At 31.9% G+C, this 22,980-nt stretch overlaps 1 protein-coding gene and 2 long non-coding RNA genes across 5 annotated transcripts; 1 reads left to right on the top strand and 2 right to left on the bottom strand.

Moving 5' to 3' along the window:
* Positions 1–958: 958 nt before the first annotated feature.
* On the bottom strand, positions 959–4,640 carry LOC116403231. Its single transcript, XR_004215890.1, has 3 exons — positions 3,414–4,640; positions 3,292–3,326; positions 959–1,403 (listed from the first exon to the last, which is right to left on the bottom strand). It is a non-coding gene; the product is annotated as an uncharacterized LOC116403231 (long non-coding RNA).
* Positions 4,641–9,740: 5,100 nt separating this feature from the next.
* Positions 9,741–14,076, top strand: LOC105434625. 2 transcript variants are annotated; one of them, XR_004214029.1, is made up of 4 exons: positions 9,743–9,901; positions 12,044–12,204; positions 12,566–13,315; positions 13,408–14,076. It is a non-coding gene; the product is annotated as an uncharacterized LOC105434625 (long non-coding RNA). The 2 variants fall into 2 exon arrangements; XR_004214028.1 differs by lacking the exon at positions 13,408–14,076 and having other exon boundaries at positions 9,741–9,901; positions 12,566–12,978.
* LOC101222277 lies at positions 13,022–15,908 on the bottom strand. 2 transcript variants are annotated; one of them, XM_031880123.1, is made up of 3 exons: positions 15,430–15,908; positions 14,677–15,290; positions 13,022–13,423 (listed from the first exon to the last, which is right to left on the bottom strand). In XM_031880123.1, the coding sequence occupies exons 1-3, from the start codon at positions 15,784–15,786 to the stop codon at positions 13,399–13,401; spliced, it is 996 nt and encodes a 331-aa protein (XP_031735983.1). In that variant the 5' UTR covers positions 15,787–15,908; the 3' UTR covers positions 13,022–13,398. The 2 variants fall into 2 exon arrangements, with proteins under 2 accessions (XP_031735983.1, XP_004151123.2); XM_004151075.3 differs by lacking the exon at positions 13,022–13,423 and having other exon boundaries at positions 14,407–15,290.
* Between the last annotated feature and the right edge of the window lie 7,072 nt (positions 15,909–22,980).

Below are 22,980 nucleotides of genomic sequence, written 5' to 3'. Positions count from 1 at the left end.
CAACAAAACTATGAATAATTTGGCATAGAAGACTAGAGACACGATTGGGCTCTCGGATCACGATCTCTACTTAGAAAGTGAAAAAAATATTTGAAAAATGTGAGCTAAATAGTCTAGTGAGTGATAGTTTTGTTAAAACATACTTTAAACATATACATTTTGAATTTCTTGATAAATCAATCAATAACTTAACAAAAGTACTTTGTCATTTATTTTGCATTTTATTACAAAATTTTGGAGTGAATCTTACACGAGTAGGTACGTCGCACAAGTAAACAATACTAAATTTAATCAAATGAGATATACTATTCAAATTATCATTAATTAATATGTTTTTTTCTAAGGTAACGTACACTAGTACAAAAGTGGGCTACGACGATAGTTATTTACTGTCGCGAACGGATTTCGCGACAGTTATTTTCAGTCATAGAAGCGGGAGTCATGGAAAGGCCTTTGACGACAGTTTTTGAAAACTGTCGCAATAGGTTGTTTTATGACATGAAATAAATGTCGTTAATCAACATTCAACGACATTCAATAACTGTCATAATTTATTTTATGACATTCAATAACTATCATCATTTCTTTATTAACGACAGTTAAATAATTGTCACGAATTCTATTATCGTGACATGTATTAATTGTCATGAATATGTTTTTCGCGACAGTTTTTTTTTGTAAAAATGTCATTGTTTAGTTATTGACGACATTTTTTTCCAGTCAACGATTGTGCAATCGTGACAGTTTTTCGATAACATTAAATGTCATTGTTTTGCCATTGACGACATTTTTTTCCAGTCAAATATAATGCAATCGTGACAGTTTTTTTTAAAAAAAATTGTCATTGTTTATCTTATGACGACATGTTATTCCTGTCACATATAGAGCAATCGTGACAATTTATTTTGTTAAATAACTGTCATCGTTCTCCAATTTACAACAACTATTAACTATCACATTTCTCAATTTCCTATAGTTTTATTCTGTTCTCCATGCAGCTCCACCATTACACGAACCATTAGAATGACAATAATGTAGCTGAGAATGACAAATTTGAAATTATACAAGTTTCACACCAATGTACAAGAAAATAGCCAACACTTTAATATATATACACTATAATTCTTGATGGCAGGTTATGACAATAACAGTATATCTATACAGCAAAAAGGACCAAGTGACTCGATAGTTGTAGTCAGTCTACAAATGAGTAGAGATCAAAGCGCTAAGTAATACTTGTAAGATTTGAGAGGTAGAAGAATCCTGCAATTTAGAGGCATCCATAACAACAACCGAGTCTGGCTCTGGGCGGTGGGTCATGAAGAAACTCCATAAGGCAGAAGCGCTGCAGCTACAATTCTACCCTCCTCATTTAGGATATTATAAGTTGATGTCGCATTTCTCTGCAAGTAACAAAGCTTTGTTAAGGATAAACATGCCAACTCGAACATAGGTCAACTGGTCTATACATGTACTCTCAACCTCCCCAAGGTATGAGGTTAAAGGTTAAGTGAAAAGTAGTTGTACAAGAAGAGACAGCCCTCTTCCCAAGTAGAGTGCATAATTCTGCCCTATATCTGAAGTACCCTCATTTTTCAAATATCAAATATCGATTAGGTTTGTAGTGTACGGAAATACATAGGATATGAAGAGAATTGCTGGACATGGATGATTTGCCTTGAGAGAAAGAGAGAGTGCAGATAACTACTTGATCTACAGTAACAAATTATCCATCGTGTCAAAAACTAGTTAAATTTAGACAAAATGAGACCATTCGAGATTCCAAAAGCCCACTGTTTAAACTAGCAAGTCCCCGGTTGATCATTGTAATTGGTAATTTACTCAACAACAACCCACTTGTTTCTTTCTTAAGCAAAAGTTGACATATGGCTCTAAAGATAGTTCTTGAACAGTTGAACTTAACATCATTCTCAAATATCACCTATAATTCAGATCCTATTTCCACTACATCATGTGGGTTGGTTTTTTTTTCTTTTCTTTTTATTGATGAAGAAACATGTGGTTTTTAATATCCTACACTAAAAAGTCTTTAATACCCATCTGATCAAGGGATTGTAAGGAAAAGAGGATGTTACTGGTGAATTGATGACACGTTAATTTATCTTATCACAAACTAGACAATACAGTAACCCACTACAATCTCTTTTGACGAGGCTATTATGGTTGGTGGATGTTTTTCCACCTATTTTCTTATCCTAAACAAAGAATATACTGTTTCCCACCAATAGTCACAGACCCATAAGATAGCTCAAAATCTTGATTTTCAGATGCATGAAAAGTAATTATCTTATGGATCAAGACAAATTCGACAAACAACATAATTTCAAACCAAAAGTACTGTGTCTACAGCTTCCAACTTCATGCCAGTGGAACGAATGAACTGCCTCAATTCAGGATTTACTGGTTCAGTATATCTCCCACAGCCAAGTATTAGAACATATTACAAATTCTAGATTCATTCTCCCATCTCCTCTATAACATATTACACGTCCCTTACAAAATTAGCTAGCTGATGTAAATATCTCATTTGGTCCTCTTCCCTCTTCTAGCATAATCAAAATAGAGAGAGTATCGGGATCGGGAAGGTGTGAATATCGGCAGAGGTTAGAAGCTATCACCTAGCTGGATGGAGTATTAAGACCGGTCCGGAGTGCCAAAGAAAGGTATATGGAGGGTAGACTTGCTTATCAGCCGAAAGAGAGAGAAGGAAGAAAAAAACGAGAAATAGTGAAGAAAAAAAAATCCTCATCATCTTCCTGTTTAAAAGCTTCAGATCCGTCTACATTTTTAACTAGGTACATGAGTCAAATTATCAAAAATCTAATTATTTAAACAGCAAAACTAAGGCATGGTTGTATTGTGGGATACTTCAAAGGAACAATTAGGCCACAACCTGCACTATCTCACAAGATATCCTCGTCTAAGGCAGACGTGAAAATCTTACCCCACATGTTACAGTATTGAAAGAAGGAAAGGAATGATAAAGTTAAAGTCTTGCTCATGCTCAAGCACAGAAAAACTAGTCCAAGAACCTTACTCGTCCACAGTCGCGGGCCAGCTTGCACTTCACCTCAATAATCTGACAGGACAATACAACTTACCATATAACATTTGGGCACCAATTGCCAAGGAAAATCACAGACGTCCTTTAGTAATAAACACATTTCAATACAAACGTCAAATCTAGGTATCTTTAGACACTCGTATTAAAACTACTTCAACAATGCCCAATAATTCAACACATTTTCCGAACACAACAACAGATTTTACCTGGAATAGGGCGCACAATCTGGAAGATTGATAAGCTGCAAAAAAAAAAAAAAACATTTCAATCACCAAAAAGAACAAAGGAAGTAAATTGAGTATTGTAAGTTAGGAACAAGAAAAGGCACGTCTGATCGACGGCAGAGGCTGGCTGAAACCAGGCTTCCGGCCCGGTAGTGCAGACAACGGAGGAGAAGGGATCGGTGGATGGCGGTTGTGAGCGGCGGACGTGGCGGTTACTGCTTCACACGGTGGCTCGGCTTCGACGGAGACAGAACAAGACGCGAAAACGGTGCAGATCTGGACCGGGCAGCGGCGGAAGGGCAACGGGCGGTCTTGCGGTGCAGATCTGGACGTGTACGGCTGCTTTGCGAACTGAAGAGAAGAGGAAAATGGAAGGGAAGGGTTGCGGCAGGGCTGCGGACGGAAGAAGAAAATGGAAGGGAAGGGAGGCGACGATTTGCGGCGGGGCTGCGAACGGGAAGGAGAAGAGGAATGGAGGTCGGTCGGTGGCGGTTTTGCTTCGCGAACGGAGAGAAGGGGAAGGATGGGGCGGTTGGGCTGCGGCGGAAAGAAAGACGGAAGGGAACGGAAAGAAAAGAGAAGGAAAGGAGAAGGAGACGGTGGAGTCGTCGCGGCGTACGGAAGGAAGGAGAAGAGGCGCGGCGGTTGCGGCTGGGGAGAAGGGGAAGGACGCACGGGGAGGAAGAAGGAAATAGGGAAAAGAAAGAAAAAGGAAAAAGAAAAGAAAAGGAAAAAAGAAAAAAATTTTAACCCTAACATTCTATGACAGTTAATAACTGTCACGAAAAGTGTTTTCCGAAAAATTCCGTCTTTTCCCGCCAAAAACGCAAAATTTTATATTTCGTGACAGTTTTTTTTCTTTCATTCATTTTTTGAGATATATAACTGTCATTGTAGGGTAGTTTTCTTCTAGTGGTAATCTTAGCTCAGTTGTGAAATATTGTGTTTTAACAATCAAGAGACTATATTTCAAATCTGTTAAAAAAAATTGAACCAACGAATAACTTAAAAAACCAAGTACTTTGATTTCGTTATATCCCGTTCTTAATAGTAGACGAGAGAGAAAAGGGGATGAAGTCGTGCATTGTTGTGAGGAGATGAGAGTAACAAATGATTGAAAGGAAAAAGGAATTAGTTGTAGAGTTTTTGTTAAGGTGAATACCTACGATTTAGTTTGATTTTAAATAGTGTTTCAATAAAATAATACCAAACTGAATATGTTGAGTTTTCTCAAATTTTATATGGATGTGTCACTTTTTAAACCAAACAGAGCCTACAAAATTCAACTCGATTTCAATTGACTTGCAACACACTTGTGTAATTTTAAATTGAGCTACTCGTTGCATCATCTAGGGTTTTATTGTTAGTTTTAAGAAAATTATTGTAAATAACACAAGTTAGCAAATAAACTAAAAATATAAAGCAATTATAAAATATTTATAAAAACACAAATGTTTACCGGTCAACTAATAAAGCTTTTAAAATGCCAAGTACATCTTTTAGTCCTTATAATCGTTAGAAATCATACTGATGGTGGCTATTATCTGTAGAAGATGTAACAGATAGCATTTGATAGCACGTTTATTAAATCGAAAGCTATAAATACTTGAAAGATATAAATTACAATTATTGATCATGATAGCTTTTAACGTGAGAAAATTGGGAAGAATCATCTTAATAGTGACAAACATAAAATTATCACTGAAAATAGTTACCAATAATATTCATTGATTTTTAGAGCCAACAATGACAACAACGGATTGTTGGAATTTTTTGTCCTAAAACTCGTAGTTTGTAAATCATATTCTGTTCAATAAAGTTGTTTATTGAGAAATTAAATATTATAATATTAAATCCAATAAATCAAGTTCCAAGGCTATTTTTGAATAAACTTGAACTTTATGTGTAAACATAAACGTGGATCAAGTTCGAGTATATAGCCTAAATAGTCTATAGTATATGAAATAAAGGTTGGGCGTCTTATTTAGAGAAACTATGGATGCGGCCCACTTTGTAGTACAAACGAGGTGATCCTAATCGTTCATGTAGAGACATGAAAGTGGGGGCATCCTATGTAAAATGTTTACATAAGACTGAACCATGAATTAGTCTTTTTTACGTTATAACACCGTTTACTGTTTAAAACTGACTATCTCAATTATTGATGACCTAGGTAACTTAGTCTTAATCCTGAGTTAATTATGAACTCCTGTTCACACGAGATTATCCTTAGATCTGCATAGGTGAGGGCAACTCATCAGCGTTGGCCCAATAAGCCTCCCATTTCAGGGGTAAGATCGGGTGGATAACTGGGAACATAGGGTACAAGATGGAATTCACTCCTACCCGCTTTAGGGTTAGTAGATAGGTTGTTCTCTTAAGCACTGAATCCAAGTCTTGAACAAGGGGCCACACCCTCTCATTGGCCCGAGAGGGATTAAGTTTAAAGGTTAAACCTTAAACCAATTGTTCAATAGTGGATTAGTGGGACTTAAGGAGCAAGATGTAATCTTGGGGGTAAAACGGTATTTTGACCCAACCAAGGTTACGAGCAACCTGTGAAGGATTAACTTACTGATTATGGTTTTATCAAATGGACACAAATATATCTATAGTGAGGGGAGTGCAACTACGGGACTTTAGTGGAATGACCCGTTAGTTAACGAATGTTGATTAACTCGGTTTAAAAGAGTTTAGCTAGTTAATCTTGAATCGTTGGAGCCCATGATCTATAGGTCCATTAGGTTCCTCTGCTAGCTCATATGGATTAAACTTAGAACAGTGTGATGAAATAAGTCGAATTGTTCGAATTGGGAGAAAAAAGGGAAACCGACAAATATAGTGATATAGTCGTCGGTCTTCTAATTAGAAATAGAGCTTTTATGTTTTACATACTATAAGTATGAATGCGGATTCATACTAAGAAGCTCGGAATTGATGAAATTGGTCAAAAATAGTAAAAAGTCAAAATGTTGACTTTTGACTTTGAAAAGTCAAACTTTGACCGGCCTTATATTCAAATGTGATTTGAATTTTGGAAAAATGAATGCGGATTCATGCTCAGGAGGTTGGAATTAGTCAAGACGGACAAAATGGTAAAAAGTCAAAATATTGACTTTTGACTAAGAAAAGTCAAAGTTTGACTTTTGACTAGAAATATCTAATGACCATTTTACCCTTGGACTAAGTTAGTGGGAAAATCCAACATTTTGTTGGATAATCCCACTAACTCTTAGTGGGATATGTGGCTATATGAGATATAGTCACCTAGCCCACTAAGTTCCACTAATTGTTAGTGGAACATTAGGTGTTGAGATTTGGCAAATGAATTGCATGCATTTTTGCATGTAATTAGGTTATAAATAAAGATGTTTTCAAAGGTTGAAGAACTTTTGCCTCTTTTATCATTTTCATCATCTCAACAAAAGAAGAAAAAAAAACTTCCAATCTCATTTTATCTCCATTATTTTCTACACCAAAATTGGGTCCCACAACCCGGTTCTTTGTCTAGAGGATAGCAGTTGAGTACTAGTGGTGGTCTCGGTTAGAATTGGTAAGAAGATATCAAACCTTTTGAAAGCTTCAAAGGTAATATTTCTTAAAACCCTAATTTGATTAGTTTATGGTGACATGTTAATTGTGGCAATTAGGGTAGAAATTCGATTCTTTTTCCGCTGTGCATGACTTAGTTCTATCACGGATAATATTCTTGGCGGTCACTAATAGCTACTATTAATGATAAATTTTTAACGTGAGAAAATCGAAATAAGTGTGAGAACTGTCATTTCTTAAATTGAAAGCTATAACTGATAGCAATCATCGTTAGTAGCTACTCTCAATGGTTCATTTTAATTTGAAAATTTTGGGAAGAAGGGTTGTACGTATTTTTCAAACCAAACGTGCAATCATTTTAGGGAAATTTTAAAAAATAGCAAATTTTACCAAATATCTACAACCTATAGCAAATCATATAGTAATTGATATACTATAATGATAAAAGACTATTATTAATAGAATCCAAAATTTTGTTATAGTTTGTAAATAATTTCTTTTGCTATTTTAAAATATGGTCTTATTTTAGATTTTTTGTTACGAGCGACCCTTATTTGGACTGTGAAGAAAAATGACAAATTATGACTTTTACTTTGGAAAAATAGCAAAAATAAATTTAAATGGTTAAAATAGCAAAACATAAAAATTAAAAAAATAAATAAATGAAACAATCCCTCAAATGCCCTCAACCAATATGTAAAATACAATTGTTCACATAAACCTCAAATACATTGTAACTGAAATAAAGTACATGCTACATTAAAAATTTCTCCCCAAAACATAAAGATTAGAAAATTTGTCATTAATGGGAAGCTCAAAATTTAAAATCTTTGTAAGTGATCATTTTTTTCCTTGGATTTCGGCCACTTACTTTCTTCTTTCATTCGAAATCCTTGAGAATGTTTGAAAACCATTTAAAACCATCAATTCATCAAAGAATTCAAAAGGGGAGCATTGTTGATATTATAATAAATATAAAATCATGAAATTATATCATAAAATTCAAAATTTTTATACGTGAGTTATTCAAGTTTTTCATACATTCAAGATTCATTTGAGCTCTTCTCCTCTCTTGTTTGGAAGAAAAAATTTATCTTTGTCATTGTATTTGTCTCTGGTCGCCCCCTCTCTCAATCTTCTTCTTTTCTTTTTTCTATAAAAACCTAAAAAATGAAGATTCAAATCATCGTAAAAATGTCATTGAAGCATAATTAAATTATAAAATTTAAATTCAAATTGTTATTAAAAATATATATTCAAATTCAAATTGTTATTAAAAATATATCTTATGTGTTATTTAATAAATGGTTTAAAATATAACAAATTTGAAAATATTGTGTATAATAAAATATAACTGATTTAAATTTAAATTAGTGATTTAGAGATTAGATTGAGAAATTGTTGAAAATCCCCCCATTTTTAGGGGAAATATTTGTCAAACAATAAATGTTAATTAATTTGATTTAAATACTATATTTAGAAGATATTGCAGAAATCTTGTCAATCCCGAAAATATAAAAATTAGTTAATATTTTTTAAAATTGATTGTAGTTTGCAAATACACCATATCTGTAACGGTATGATATTTGGTCTTATTATTTGTATCATGCAAATATACAGTATCGGTAAAACATGTACTAACCTACATAAAAAGTATAAACACATATTATACTTCTTGATTTAGACATGCATAGTAAAAATGAATGAAAATAAAACGTCACAAACAAAATAAAACGTCTAATTAAAATAAATATGAATATTAACGTAATTAAAAAAACACATGGTGAAAAAATTCTTATTCGATACAAGAGGCACAATAAATTCATTTTTTTTATAATAAAAATTAACCAATATAAGTGTATAATCATAATTAGCACGATTGTAGGAATGAAATATAACGACTCAAGAATGGTTGAAATTCTCCTAACCATTTTTTATTTTAACCATACGTATTATTTATTATCTAATAATTTTTTAAAAGTAATTTGAAATATAAATCATACGAAAAATATTGAATGGATGATTGTCATTATTTCAGGGATTAGATTTCATAATATTTTGGGATTAGATTTCATAATATTTGAATTCAAAATATTATGAAATTTAATTAATAAGGAAGGGTGAGAAGGTTTTAGCAATTTTTTAGGAAAATGTTTATTAAACATCTTTTATGAATTAGATAAATAAATGTTAATTAATTTGATTTAAATACTAAAAATCCAAAAAAAATTATAAACTATAGGCATATATTTATGGGATATTAGAAAAATCTTGTCAATCCCGAAAATATCATAGTTAATATTTTTCAAAATTAATTGTAATTTGCAAATACAGTATGTGATATTTGGCCTCATTAAGCAAATGTTATGAAACCTACCTTGAAAGAATAATTTTATGATGTGAATTAAATAGTGTGAAATAAATAGATATTATTAAAAATATTTTTGTTAAGCATTTTATTTGAAGCGTACAAATTCGATAATCTGTTATAAATTGAAGGTGTGAATCTAGTATGGTTAAATGAGATCAATCTGAAACATAAATATCTATTTAATATTATTATAATTGAATGATATGTAAATATATTGTAATTGTAATTTTGTATTATATTTCATTATTTTAGGTTGGACAAATGCACGAATACATTATAACTGACAAAAATGAATTGGAGACTATCAAGCATAAAATCGGTTGAAAGTTTTTGCAAAAAGAAATATACATTATGGCTAAAAATTAAATTATTTTTAGAATTTGTTATTTTTCAAATCATAATCTATTATTTTGTCATTATTTTGACAGTTTTCTCTATTTTTATGGGGTCAAAAGTTTGGGCTCGAATCTTGAAAGTTCAATATTGGGCCGGAGGAAGTTCAAGCAAGCCTTCTAAGCTCTAGATTTCGAAACGCCGCGTTCCGTGTTCTCCTTCCCTATTCCGCACGTCCTCTGATTTCGGCGGTGTTTCTCGTGCTCGTGCTCTCATGAAACTACAAGGCTCTACTGGAACTCTGCTGAAAATTCTCGTATTGCTCACAAATTTCTGGTACTTTTCATCTCCTTTTTAAATATGCGAGTTTAGTTAGTGATCATGCCGTTCTTTTGCTACGGGGAGTAGGAAGCTGGTGGAATGTGGGTTGTAGATTATTTTCAGTATTTTTCAATGGCTTATTGAATTTTGATTGCTGAAAGTATGGAGGAGCTTTAACGATAGAACTATGAGTATGTTGTTAAGCTGAATTTAGCTGAGCAGAAGGATAGGCAATCCAACTGCGAAATGGTCAAGGATAAGAAATGGAGGCATTAAGGTTGCATTGTGCCTTTGCGTTTAAAGATGCAAATTGATCGTAGTAGTCGATTTAACTGATTTCAGGATAAAACTTCAAATATGTTATTCTTGATCAATTTTTGGTTTCTTATGGCCTTTGTTTTGAATGTCTGTTACCTTACATTTCTTACTACTTTAGTAACTTAGCTCTAGGTTGAGATTCTTGAATTATTTGATCGTGACTTTGGGGATTTAGTTTTTGTTGATAAATTCTACGTACTGCGTTTGTGCTGGTAGTTGGTCGGAGCATGCATGACGCTGTTCTCGTGATACTCTGATCTTCGAGTATAGTTTTTATCAAATAGGCTCTTCAATCAACATAATAGAATTAGATTTAGAATCTAGTCCCTATACTTAGCTATTTTTGATGTTTTGATACTCATATTTTACTTTGTTTCACTATAGTGCTTTTAGAAACAAATCAGTTTAATAATTTGCATTAATTAGCCAGTAATATAGTCACATATATAGATAGATAAAAGTTAATTTGACACAGACTGCAAATGGCTTAGTTTCTGTGTGTATAGGCAACTGTATTTTCAAGGTATCACACAAACCTTCGCATGTGCATGCCAATTTTTCTTCGTATTTGACTGAATGGTCAACAATGGGAACCAAAATGTTTTGCTTGTATGAGCACAGTGACGGATTAAATTGAATGAACCATCTTTTATTAATTGTTCTTATTATTTTTTTAAAAAAGTACTAGAAGACCATAACTACAGTTATGATTTAATTAATTGAAAATATGAAGAAAGAATCGGAATGCATGTAAATTACCACAATGTAATGGTTCGAGATCTATACAGAATTTCAGAAACCTTGAACTATAATTTTTTCTATTTGCGTTAAACAGAAAATTTTTCGCAAATTATAATGTCATATTAGGAGTGATCTAGAAAATCATATTTGAAGTTAATGATTTCCAAGAGAACTTTTTGTTTATAAATCTTATGTAAAAAATATAAGACCTCACCGTGTTTATAAGATATATGTTACTCCTTTTATTATGACATCTTTCATTATGACGTCATACCACTATCGCCATGAATTTAAATTTTTAACTAAAAGGGCAATTATGAAACTTAGTAAAAACTAGAAGAAGAAAAAACTTTGTAAAAGTGAGGGGCTAAATTGAAAAATAACAATAGTTAAGGGGCTAATGTAGTAGTTTCACCAAAATTTTGTATGTAAATGTCCAGTCTTGATGGAACGATTAACTGCCTCCTAATTTTTTTTTGAGGAAATAACACTTCAAATTTTCTTTTAGTTCTTTTTTTTTTTTGTTGTTGGACAACCTGAAGAGAAAAATCGATTTTTTAACTTCAAACTTAATAGTTACAATTGAACTATGTTCCGTTATATAATTACCTAAAATACTTTATTTCTTGTTTAAGTCAATTGAACTATGTTCCGTTATATAATTACCTAAAATGCTTTATTTCTTTATTGACCCTGCATTAGACGTCTATTGTATGTGCGTATAAACTTAATTTTTGCAGAAAGAGAGGTTAACACATGGAATATGCATATGCTTATGCTTGCTCATATAAATGTAGAGTGGTCGGACAGCATGATCAAACGCATCATATGCTTACTATTGCTCCTCTACGTTGTCATCAGCTGGGGTTACATTGTGGCTTTTTGAGTGATTAAATTGCAGCAAAGCAATTAATTGTCTTGATAAGATGTGTATTGAAGTAATTCATTTCTGGACTTTTAATCATGATAAAGATATCATGTGGAAGTATTGTTTATGTTCGTTGATTGAATACAATACATTTTGTTTTCTATCCTCTGCTATGTATTGGAAAGTATTAATGTACTGGATCTACTCGCATTTACAAGCCTTCTCTACAGGTCTTTAAATAGACTGATTATGCAGTGATAACCGGAGCTAACTTCCTAACCAACCAATGGTTAGTTGCTGTTTAAATAATAATAGAGGATCAGGAAAAGCAAAGTCCTCTACACTGTGCCTGTAAAATGAAGGATTCAACTGTGTGTAAATTGAATAAACAGTAAGAACCCGGCCAGTAGAATATTCTTGTTATTTAAATTAACCCATTCTTCAAAGACCATGTATAAATCTAGTTGTCTTCCAGAGTTTAATTCAATTGACACTTGTATAGACGGAGAACTAAGAGGTTCTAAGTTCAAATCCTCCACCCTAATTTTGTACGTAAATATATATACATATATATATCAACCCTGTTCATGCCTCTATGTTGAACAGTTGTATTCAAGAGTAACATTTTCTTTAGTCATTCCATAGGGTTGTCATGTATTGGTATATTAATATCAATTTATTCGTTTATTATAGCTATTGTTTATTTAGACAGCCCATTGGCCATAGCTTATTGAGATTTCATTTGTTTTCAGACGACAGGTATTTCAGCCACAAGACCTAGAGGCGGTTAGATGAACTTTTACAACCTTGCAAGTTTGCTAGTTGGAGATTTGGCAGGATACAGCTTAGCGAAATGTAATGGTATTATTGCTGGTGGTATAAAGTTGAGGTTGGGTATGGCTACTGAACTAGCAATTACACAGTCAAGGAATGGTGTGAAGACATTTTTTCATTTGCTTGCACTTGAAATTCTCCAGTCTCCATTCTCCATTCTCCATTCCCACATTTTTCAATTTGTGTACGAGTGCTTTTCTTATTTTCATGAGAGGAACTCGATTAATTTATTTCCCACGATGGAATTTAGAGGGGGAAAAGAAAAAGAATATCTATTTCAGACTTTCAGCGGCCTATTATAATTCATTTGGTGGTCTGCATCTTCTTTACAGCTTATATCTCGTAATTATTAAGTTACAGTGAAAACGATCAAGTATTTCCAAACTAGTCATGTTTATAAGCATAGGGATGTTTCATCTGGGGTTACATGCTCTGAAAACCCGACACTAAAATTCTTAATTATTATTGTCTGAGGAGGAATATCTTTCTCTTCTTTTCTAGTTCTTGGGGAAGTAAAATAAAATCATTACTTCTGATGATTATTGAAAAGCAAAGTGTGCTTTGCTTAAAGGGCTTTTGGGAGCTGTTTGCGATCAGGCGTTTGCCAGAACTTGTTTCTGAATGGCTGGTCTCTATTACAATACAATACAGTACAACGAAGCCTGGTGGTTAGTTTATTTCCTTCCTTTCCCACCCTCTGTTTATTTATATGTCTGTTGCGTTGCATTTTGCTTACTCTTTTTGGAACCCTTTAATTTAGGCTATGCATGAAATTCCTGCAAGAGACAAAAAGCATGAGAGACAGTTGCAACCTACAAAGTGAGCAATTCAAAGCTTTCTTTTTTTCCAATTATAATGTTATATGTTTATATTTATGTTTCCTTCAAAACCCATTTAGAAAAATCAGCGAAAGAATAAACCAAAATTAGTAGAGAGAGAAAGTCAGGAGATGTCAGGAAGAAGGGATGTGAAGGGGAACTTTCATCATCAATCTCAATAGCTTTCAAAGAGAACCGAATCAGACAAAAGCTTGGGATTAAGAAAAGGATGTTGCTTTTGGGGGAAAAAAATAATATAATATTTAAAAAAAATGAAAAAAAAGAAACCAGGAATCTCACTGTATACATTGCTTTTTACAGAACTCTAAGCCCCCACTTTTCATCATTCTTTCACCGCTAGAATGATTAGTCATATTTACTATCCCAACTAAAATTCTTAAAAGACACCCTCTCTGCCTGAACTGAACTGGAGAGAGAGGGACATCACTTCTACTAGAAAACCTAACGCCCAAAAAGAAGATAGGAAATTTTTGGATGTTTCCCCTCTTCCTCTTCTATGGGAATATTGACCCATCTTTCTCTCTCTCTTTGAAAACTACAAAGAAGCTTCTTCCTTTCAATTCCATTCCTTTTGTTCACTCAACTTTCGTTTTCTTCTTTTCTGTACAAATTTGAGTATATATAATATATATAAATGTATTTTCATGGGTCAGTCTTATTGGACTTAGGTGTTACATTACATGTTGAGATGAATCAACTTATTTGACTTTTTTTTCCATTTTTTGTAACCTTTTTGACTTGTCAGCTAGTCAAAACTTTCAATTCAAATAAACAACCAAAGATATTGTTTATACTATTGTAGCAAATTTGTTTTACTGTTTACCAATTCATTTTATATTCTCATTACTTGACCTTAAGGCTTGATTAGATATTTCGACAATAAAAAAGAATAAGAATAGATTTGATAATACTTTTTAGTATTAAATGATATATGGGTTTCTCATCTATTTTTTCTTTTGTCACTTTATTTACCTGTAGATTGTTTTTACTTTTTAGAGGATTAAAGAAAAATCTGGAAACGAGAAGCAGGGAAGGGTTAAAAGGTACAACAACTCCATCAATTGATTCTTCTACTTGTTTCTTTTTTTTTCTATTTCTTTTTCTTTTTCTTTTTCCTTTTTTTTTAAGATTTTTTTTTTCTTTTGGCCATTGAACCATAACAACTACAATATTTTCCCATCTCTGTCTACCTGTGGCTACAAAAGTCCAAAAGCTTCTTCCTGCCTTCAACGATTTCATCAATGAAATCATCAAGTTGGCAAACAATATTCTCAGCTCCAGATCTCAGTACCCCAAAACAAGCTCTCAAATTTTCAACCCTTTCTCTAATTCCAATCTCTGTTTCCCATTCCACCAGTCCCTGTGACCCCATCCCCACCCTTCTCTCCAATTCCGCCCTCAATTCCTCCATCGCCATCTTGGACCTTCTAAACTCGTACAGCAAAATTCCAGGCCTTCCGTTCATCTGGTTGATCTCTCCGGCGACTCTCTCCTGCAATCTCGCCGTCGAAATCATAAAAGCTGAACCGAAGAAAAGACACCCTTCATACCCTCCTCTTACAAAATTCGATTCCGGCCAACAGTAAACCAGCCCGTAGAGCAAGATCATTAGGAGGAGAGAGCTCACATTTCTCATTGCGTACAGAACTCCCCTGAATCCATTGAATCCGTTCAGCTTTGATTCGATCGATACTTTCTCATCGAACCTCAGAGATAAAGGTTGAATTCTTGCTTCCATCAGTGCTCGATTCTCCTCCTCCAATCCCACCGCTTCCCTTCGACACCCTGATATTGCCCTAATCACCTGTATTTCAAGAGTTGGAGAACTTTAGATGATGAACCCAATGCTTCCAAACAAAACAGAACCGAACAAAACAAAACAAAAACAATAAAAACAAAATACGAGCAAAAATTAGATTGAGATTATGATTTTTGAGATGGACCTGGCGAGAAAGTTGTGGACTCAGATGGCGATGAGTTTCAAGAGAGGAAGTGATGTTGAAGCCAGCAGAGTAGAAATTTTCGATTCCAGAAATGCCTGATTTAAGGACATGACAGGCGTCCCAAAGCTTTGAGCTTTCATCCATGTACTCATCCAACCACTTCTCCCCCACCGGCAAATGAAGCTTTTGGACAAGAAGAATCAATTGGGAATGAAATGATCGGAGATGTGAAAGAACCCTTTGGAGGAATTGGATTGACATGAAATTGTTTGAAAGGTAAACCCGTTCAAGATCATCGATCCCTCGAGTCAGAAAAGTATAGAAGCCATTGACAGAGTTGGTGGAGGAGGGATCCATTGTGACCTTGTGGGAACTAAAAGGAAAAGGCAGAGAGAGAGAGAGAGAGAGAGAGAGAGAGAGAATTTTTTTTTTTTTGGGGGGGGGGGGGGGGGGGGGTGTGGGGAATAAGAAGTAGAAGAGGGAGAGAAAAGGTTATTAAGATGGCTGTATTTAAATTGAAGAAGCATTGAGAAAATTAAAAGGAAGGGAATGGGAAGAATGGGAATTAGAAACCCAATTCTATATCTTTTTAGAAGCTCAGGTTTCTAAGGTTGAAAAGGATTGTTGGGAGCAATGATGAGTGTTTCCTATAGGGGGGAAAGGATGATTGGTAATATGCCATTTTCATTGTTAAATGGGCAGAAAGAAAGAGAACCCAAAAAATATTCTTAAATTCTCAGATATTAATTAACTTAAAACACTAAGAGAATTTATGCAGAGGAAGAGGAAAATAAATAAATAAATAAATAACCCCCAAAAACTGAATAGAGAAGAAAAAAAAATCACCTAAACTAAAGTTTGGGCACATTGGACCACAAATTCCCTATGAACTCCCTTCCAATTTCTTCCTTTTATCCTCTGCCTTTAAAGTAGCCCTCATTTATTATTTTTTCATACATAAAGTTGAGAAAGATAGAGATAGAGATAGAGAGAGAATGAGTAAGAGAATGGTTGTAGCATTTAAGTTTTGGGAATTTTCATATATTTAAGAAAGTGAGATTTGAGTTTTTATTGGGTTGGGAAAATGATTTAATCAAGAGGATTCAAACCAGTTTTGATCAGAGTGCTGTTTGGATTCTTGTTTCCCATTCTTTTTTTTTTTTTTTCAATCCCTCGAGCAACTGAATTTTGCTTCTTTAATCTCCAATCTTCATTCCATTGAAATTTGTGGGTATGAGATATGGAGAAGGGAAAGGTTTTTCTTATTTATTTATTTGTTTGTTTGTTATTATTGTTTTTAATAATCCTAGATTTTCTTAATTTCTTTTATTTTCTTTCATTGATTTTTTCAAAAGAGTGAAGTTGGAATGATGAGGTTCCTTGTATATAATGCATTTTTGCAACTTTCTACTATGCAGAATCATTCTTTTTAGGTCTCAATTTTTTTTTTTTCATTTTTCATCCTCTTTTATTAAAACAAAATTATTTAATTTGTATTGCTCTTTATTCTTTGAGGGACAAAATGGATATGCTCATCTTTCCAAGTTCTCTAGCCCACCCCCTTCCTTCAACTAATGTTTTCTTACATTTTTATTTTATCCCACACTATAAATGTGCATTAACCTTCAACTTTTAAATTTGAAATTAAGAATAAATAAAAAAATATATGTGTGTATTGATAACCAAGCTCAAATTCCATTTTTTGATTCTAGTTAAAGAAATTGAGTATTTTTGTGTAAAAAGAAAATATTAAAATTCAAACTGTTTTTCTATGTATTTTGAATTATATGGTAAATTTTATCCTAATTTGAGAGAGGGAAAGAGATCCCCTTCACAAATAAGCCCATAACTTTGGTAGGTCTTAACTGCGACCTATCAACTGCGAATCTACAAATGAAATTTCACGGGTACGATTAGATGGGTTCCAATTATTTGTTCCATCTTCACCCTTATACAAATCAATTTACTAAACTAAATTGTAGCCATGCCAGATTTTATATTTATTTTTACTGTATTGAATTATTCATATGTTATTTAAAAATCTTTATTTATCTTGAACTCTTAGTCTTAGGACTGTGGACCTTGTTATCTTAAACTGTATGGGTATTAGCAAAAAAAAAAGAAGAAGAAGAAAAAGAAAGAAAGAAAGTGTATATAAAATATTTTAATTTTAAGAATGAATTAATAATAAAAGGAGTGGCTGAGTCGAGTGCTCGTGGGTTTTTGAAGAATGGGACGTGTGGAGAGTATGTTGGTCTTTTGAGATTTTCATTGGAAAATGAATTATTATAAATAAAAAGTAGGCAAGGTTGCATTCATTAAGGGTATTGATTTGGGCACCTTCCCTTTCTTTTCTTCTTACGCTGCACCTCCTCTCCAACATTTACTTCATAACCCTCCCTTACTGTCCTTTTCTAATTTTATTAAGATTTTATCACCATTCTTACCTATAACACTACTTTTATGGTAAGTGCGAATTTTGTTATATGATTGAAACAATTGTTTTATATTCAGAGATCATGGGTTCAATATATGGTAGTCATCTATCTTAGATTTAATATCTTATAAATTTCTTTGACAATGATTAAGAGGGTTGTCTAATTGAATTAGTCAATATGTACATAAGGTAGGTTAGTTACTCACATATCAAAATTTAAAAAATTCAAAGAGGTGAGTATAAATTAGGAAAATAATAGAGATTCTATTCTAATACACTAAATTATAGCACAACCCACGGTAACACCTTCCAAACACAAGGTGGTAGAGTGAAGATATATGTTGGTTATTCTGTAGTAAGGATGAACGCCCTAAAACAATAAGAAGAGAAGTATAAGAGTGCACTTGATATAACGAAGAATGCGAATTGTAAAGGTAAAGTGGATGGTTCAAGAAGTGGCCATGAGCGGACTAATTACATGAATGATACGAGCAAGTATCGAGTGATAGTTTCATACTTTTAGAGAGCGTGTCATTAAAAAAATATGTTTTTAGTGTTTATTTGAAGAATATGTCATTGTTTGGCATTTGAAATAGCTAAGAGGTTATAAACAAATGTCATTCTTAAGCCATTGAAGCAAATGTCTCATCATAGTCAATGTCAAATATGATGATAATGTTTGTGTTATGCTTGTACATTTTGTTGGGATGTGTGAGTACAAGAGCGTTAAACAATGATACCTTGTTTGTTGAGGAAAAAGATAAGACACGAATTTGTATGCTCCATTGGATTATATTGTCAACACAATGAAATTTAATAGCTTAAAAAAAATTGTGCTCCAATCGTATCGACAAAGACAATGTAAACTTGAGATGAGGTTGAACGATATTTAAGTAAATATATTCAAATAAATCAATGATAGTAATTAATAAATATGACAAAATCTTAGGGTTTCAATTGAAATAATTGTTGTACATTGAAAGAGTAATACAAGTGTGCATATACACAAAGGAGAATACACGTAAGAAAAGTATAAATTAAAAAATATATTCACAATAGAAATTCAAATACTAAAAATATAGTCAAATTTGTCAAAATTTATTAAAGATAAAAGTTTATATAACTGATAGATGACGTTAAAAATAATGTTATACCCTGATAGACTTTGTTATATTTCTAGTTTAAAATATAGACTTCTTATAATCAATGGGTATGGGTTAAACGTTTGCTATATTTGTAATTTTAAAAAAATGTTATTATATATTTAATTTGCTATATTTGTAATTTAAAAAAATGTTATTATATATTTAATTATTATTCTTAAAATTGCTATCTATTATAATTATTTATAATTTTTCTTTTTTCTTTTAATAGTTATTTGAGGGCTTTTTTTTTGTTAATGTTTTTGTTTTTTTAGGGAAAAATTAAATTATGTTTAGTAACTGGTTTTTCTAATATATATATTTTGTCTTTTATTTTTATTTGAACAACTCAAATATTGGGAACTATTTATTATTGTTTAAAATTATTTCACTGAACACTGAAAAGCCCACTAATATAATCAATAGACACATTTTTTCAGTGTATTTCTACAACTTCAGAGTATTTTGGACGGATTTTGACATTATTAAAATAATATTTCTTTATTATAAACCAATTTTGATGATAAAAAAAATACACAAAATCTAAAATTAAACATTCAATTACTCAAAACTGATTTTAACAATTCCAAAATCGTTTTTAAACATACTCAATTCATATTGTTAGAATTACTTTTAAACGCACTCTATTCATTACAGAAGAAAAAAAAAAAATAGAAGACATGTTGATAATGAATTAAGCTAAAATAAGATGACAGAACCAAAAATAGATGATGTAGACATGTATGATTGATAGGGAATCATTTTTTAAGGGTCGATTGAAATAACACACCATTTTATTGAAGAAACCAAAAAAGGCACTTAAAATGCCCCCAAATTCTGCCTATTAAGATTGTGGTAGCTGAGGATTTAGGATCTGCAAAATAGTAAAGGGTTGTTTGGTTATAAAAGGAGGGTTGTTTGATTATAAAAGGTAAAGTTGAGTACTTCTCTCATAAATAATACAAAAAAAGGAGAATACATTATTTGAGGATTCCTTCCAAAGCTAAACCCCACTACTTGGAGGGATACAATTGAAGGATAAGGCACCCAACAAAAAGAAATTTGAATATGAGTGAGAATGTATGATTAAAGTGAAAATGAGAATATTTTGGAGGTTAAATTACATTCATAATTCCGTGGCTTTTTTTTTTTTTTAAAAAAAAGAAAACTTAATTAAAATTACTAGAAACAAATAAATACAACCAAAATCCTCTAACAAACAAACGGGAGGACACTCTAGTGGAGAAAACTCAAATTAAACAAAACTTTTTTTCACCCCTCGTTCATAAAAGAAACACTATAACAAATATCAAAGAGAAGTCCGATCGTTGTTGTGGCAAGAACATGGACAATCTTACCGTGAGTTCTATTACAAAAGAAAACTTCGAAACATTCACTTGATTACGTGTGAGAAAACTAATATCTCAACAACAATTGTGATAAATCTAAACGATCCTCATTAAAGATTTTGATCAACTCCAGAAAATTTAATTTGACCTATGAAGTGGATAATCTCTTTGAAACTTGTTGTTGGTGTTACTTAGTTCGGTTTGTATACTTTCAAAAGTTGCTTGTACATAGAGTTGATTATTAGTTAGTAACATTAATTTACTTGGAAGCCAAAACAAGCATAAATTGCATATTTTACCTAACATATTTTTACTAACGACATTGGGTAGCTCTTGCTATTAATTTGATTTTGTTATATTTTATCATTCACATGTATTTGTTTAGCTTTTATTAGAAAGGATGATGATAAAACTTAGACAAAAAATTGAAAATGCACCTTTTAATATAGATAGATAGATTGGATACGTGGGGAAAAAATAGTGTATCTAGAAAATGTTGATATACAAGTCTAGCTAATGAACATTTCTTTTTCCAAAGCACGGAGTGGGAGATTGAACTTTGAACATGGAAGTTTTTGTCTATTAAGAATTTGAACTTAAAAGAAATTAATATTTCTCTAAACTTTCAATTTTGTGTCTTAATTTTTATATACTTTTGATGTCGTATCTAAAATAATTTGAAAACATATTTGATTTATTAAACATAAATTTGCAAACTAAAGTTTAACGAATCTGGTCCTCGTTCGGGTGTTTTTTTATATGAAAATAGATGTTTTGAAATAGCATCCTCTTTCTAATCTCCTTTAAGGTGAGAAAGCTCTGGGTACATCATATCATTTTGTATTGTTTTGTTGTGTTATTGTTCCTATTCTATTTTATTTATTGGAAACCCAAGGTTTAAAGCTTATAACCTAAAAATTATGTGACTTAAAGGAAAGTGCAAATTGAAGGGCAAAATGTTGAGGATGATTGAATGAGAATGTGCACTAAAATTATAAGGTCCTCAAATAATGAAGAAGTGGGGTCAATGATGGAATTAAAAGTAAGCAAAACGGATGGCTAGATTTGAATGGGAAATATCATTTTCATTATCATCACTATGGTTTAGGCCTTAGGAGAGAAGAGTCCCTATTGGGGAATTAGAAGAATGTTTCACTTTCTTTCTTAATGGCCTTTACATGGATACAACTGGATGGTCCATAGCTTCTCTCAATACTTTGAAAATGATACATTTATATATATACACACACACACACAAAGGAATTTTTTTTTTCATTTACATTAACTTAGATCAGTGGGACATCTTTTAATTAATAAATTTATTTATTTATTTATTACACTATTATCCTTTCAAACTTATTATTGTATCATACATATTCACACTTTTTCTTTGTTAGTATCAAATTCTATACTCTTAATATTCATTATTCTTATTTTGAGATTTGATCCATCTTTCATGATTGGTGAAAGATCTAGTTTGTTCTAAATTCAAATTAGTCTAGATTTATTTTGGCTATTAAACTAATCCTAATTTCTTTTAAAATTTTAAATCTTTCGGTGTGATTTTAATTCTATTTACATTTTTTAATCAATAGTATAATATATAAACATTTTAAGTATTTTAACTTTGACATTTAAATTTAGTTTTGTAGCTTTTAAAAATTCGAGGTAGTAAAAGACATAAATTAAAACAGAATATTGAAAGTTTAATACGGATCTAATTTAACATACAATACTAAAAGTTTAAGAAGTATGTAACCTAACCGTTAATTAATTTAAAATATTATGATGTAATGAATAGTTTGGGATATTGGGAAAGGAAAAGAAGTAAGAATATGGGAAGGGGAGAATAGCCAAAGAGAGGTGAAAGGGTTCGATAATATGTGCTAATGCCTTGGCTTGCTAGTCTCTTCGCAAGTTTTGTCAGATATTAATTCTTTTTGCGAGAGTATTGTAACAATACATGGAGATTTAAACATGAGACCTCTTGTTTACTGTAACATACATGTGTCAGTTGAGTTAAGCTCATGTTGACTTTCTCAAATATTAATTTCCATCAAATAATAACAATAATTTTAATATTCTAGTTTTTATTTTAGGATTTTATTCAGGAGACCACTCGTGGTCCTTTTCATTCCTTCCACTATAACAGTGTTTAACGAAAAAGGGATTCCCATTTTTAAACAACTAGTTAGTAACACGTGCATTTCATGTGAAAATTGTCATTTTATTTTAGTATAATTTATCATTTTTAATTTGTGTATACAAAATGTGGGATTTTTTTTAAAAATAATGTAAAATTTGAAACATATTTCAAAAATAGGGTAGATGCAAAACTATTTTCAAAAATAGGTGTTTTGAGGTGAAGTCGTGTACGGGGTACACGACTTCCATGCAGTGGACCCCACATACTCTATTTTTTCCTTATTTTTATATTTATACTACACTGGGCTCCACATTTTTTAATTTTCTCATTATTTATATACGTGGGTCCCACACACTTCACTTTTCTCATTATTTATATATACATACTCACATATAAATATAATATATATATTATACATTCAAATTCTAAAAATATCTTTCTTTATTAAATTAATTTTTTATTTTTTATTTTTTTCTT

This window comes from Cucumis sativus, chromosome 1 (assembly GCF_000004075.3).
Source record: "Cucumis sativus cultivar 9930 chromosome 1, Cucumber_9930_V3, whole genome shotgun sequence".
NCBI lineage: Eukaryota > Viridiplantae > Streptophyta > Magnoliopsida > Cucurbitales > Cucurbitaceae > Cucumis > Cucumis sativus.
Note: the sequence above shows the minus strand (reverse complement) of the source record. Positions and strands in the feature narration are given on the sequence as shown.

What these genes read in the sequence shown, in the direction of transcription:
- LOC101222277 (XM_031880123.1), bottom strand. Translation starts at nt 15,786, where the DNA reads ATGGATCCCTCCTCCACCAACTCTGTCAATGGCTTCTATACTTTTCTG. An exon ending in GTCCACAACTTTCTCGCCAG is followed by an intron (nt 15,291 to 15,429) that starts GTCCATCTCAAA and finishes CTTGAAATACAG; the next exon opens with GTGATTAGGGCAATATCAGG. An exon ending in TTGGACTTTTGTAGCCACAG is followed by an intron (nt 13,424 to 14,676) that starts GTAGACAGAGAT and finishes TGTCTCTTGCAG; the next exon opens with GAATTTCATGCATAGCCTAA.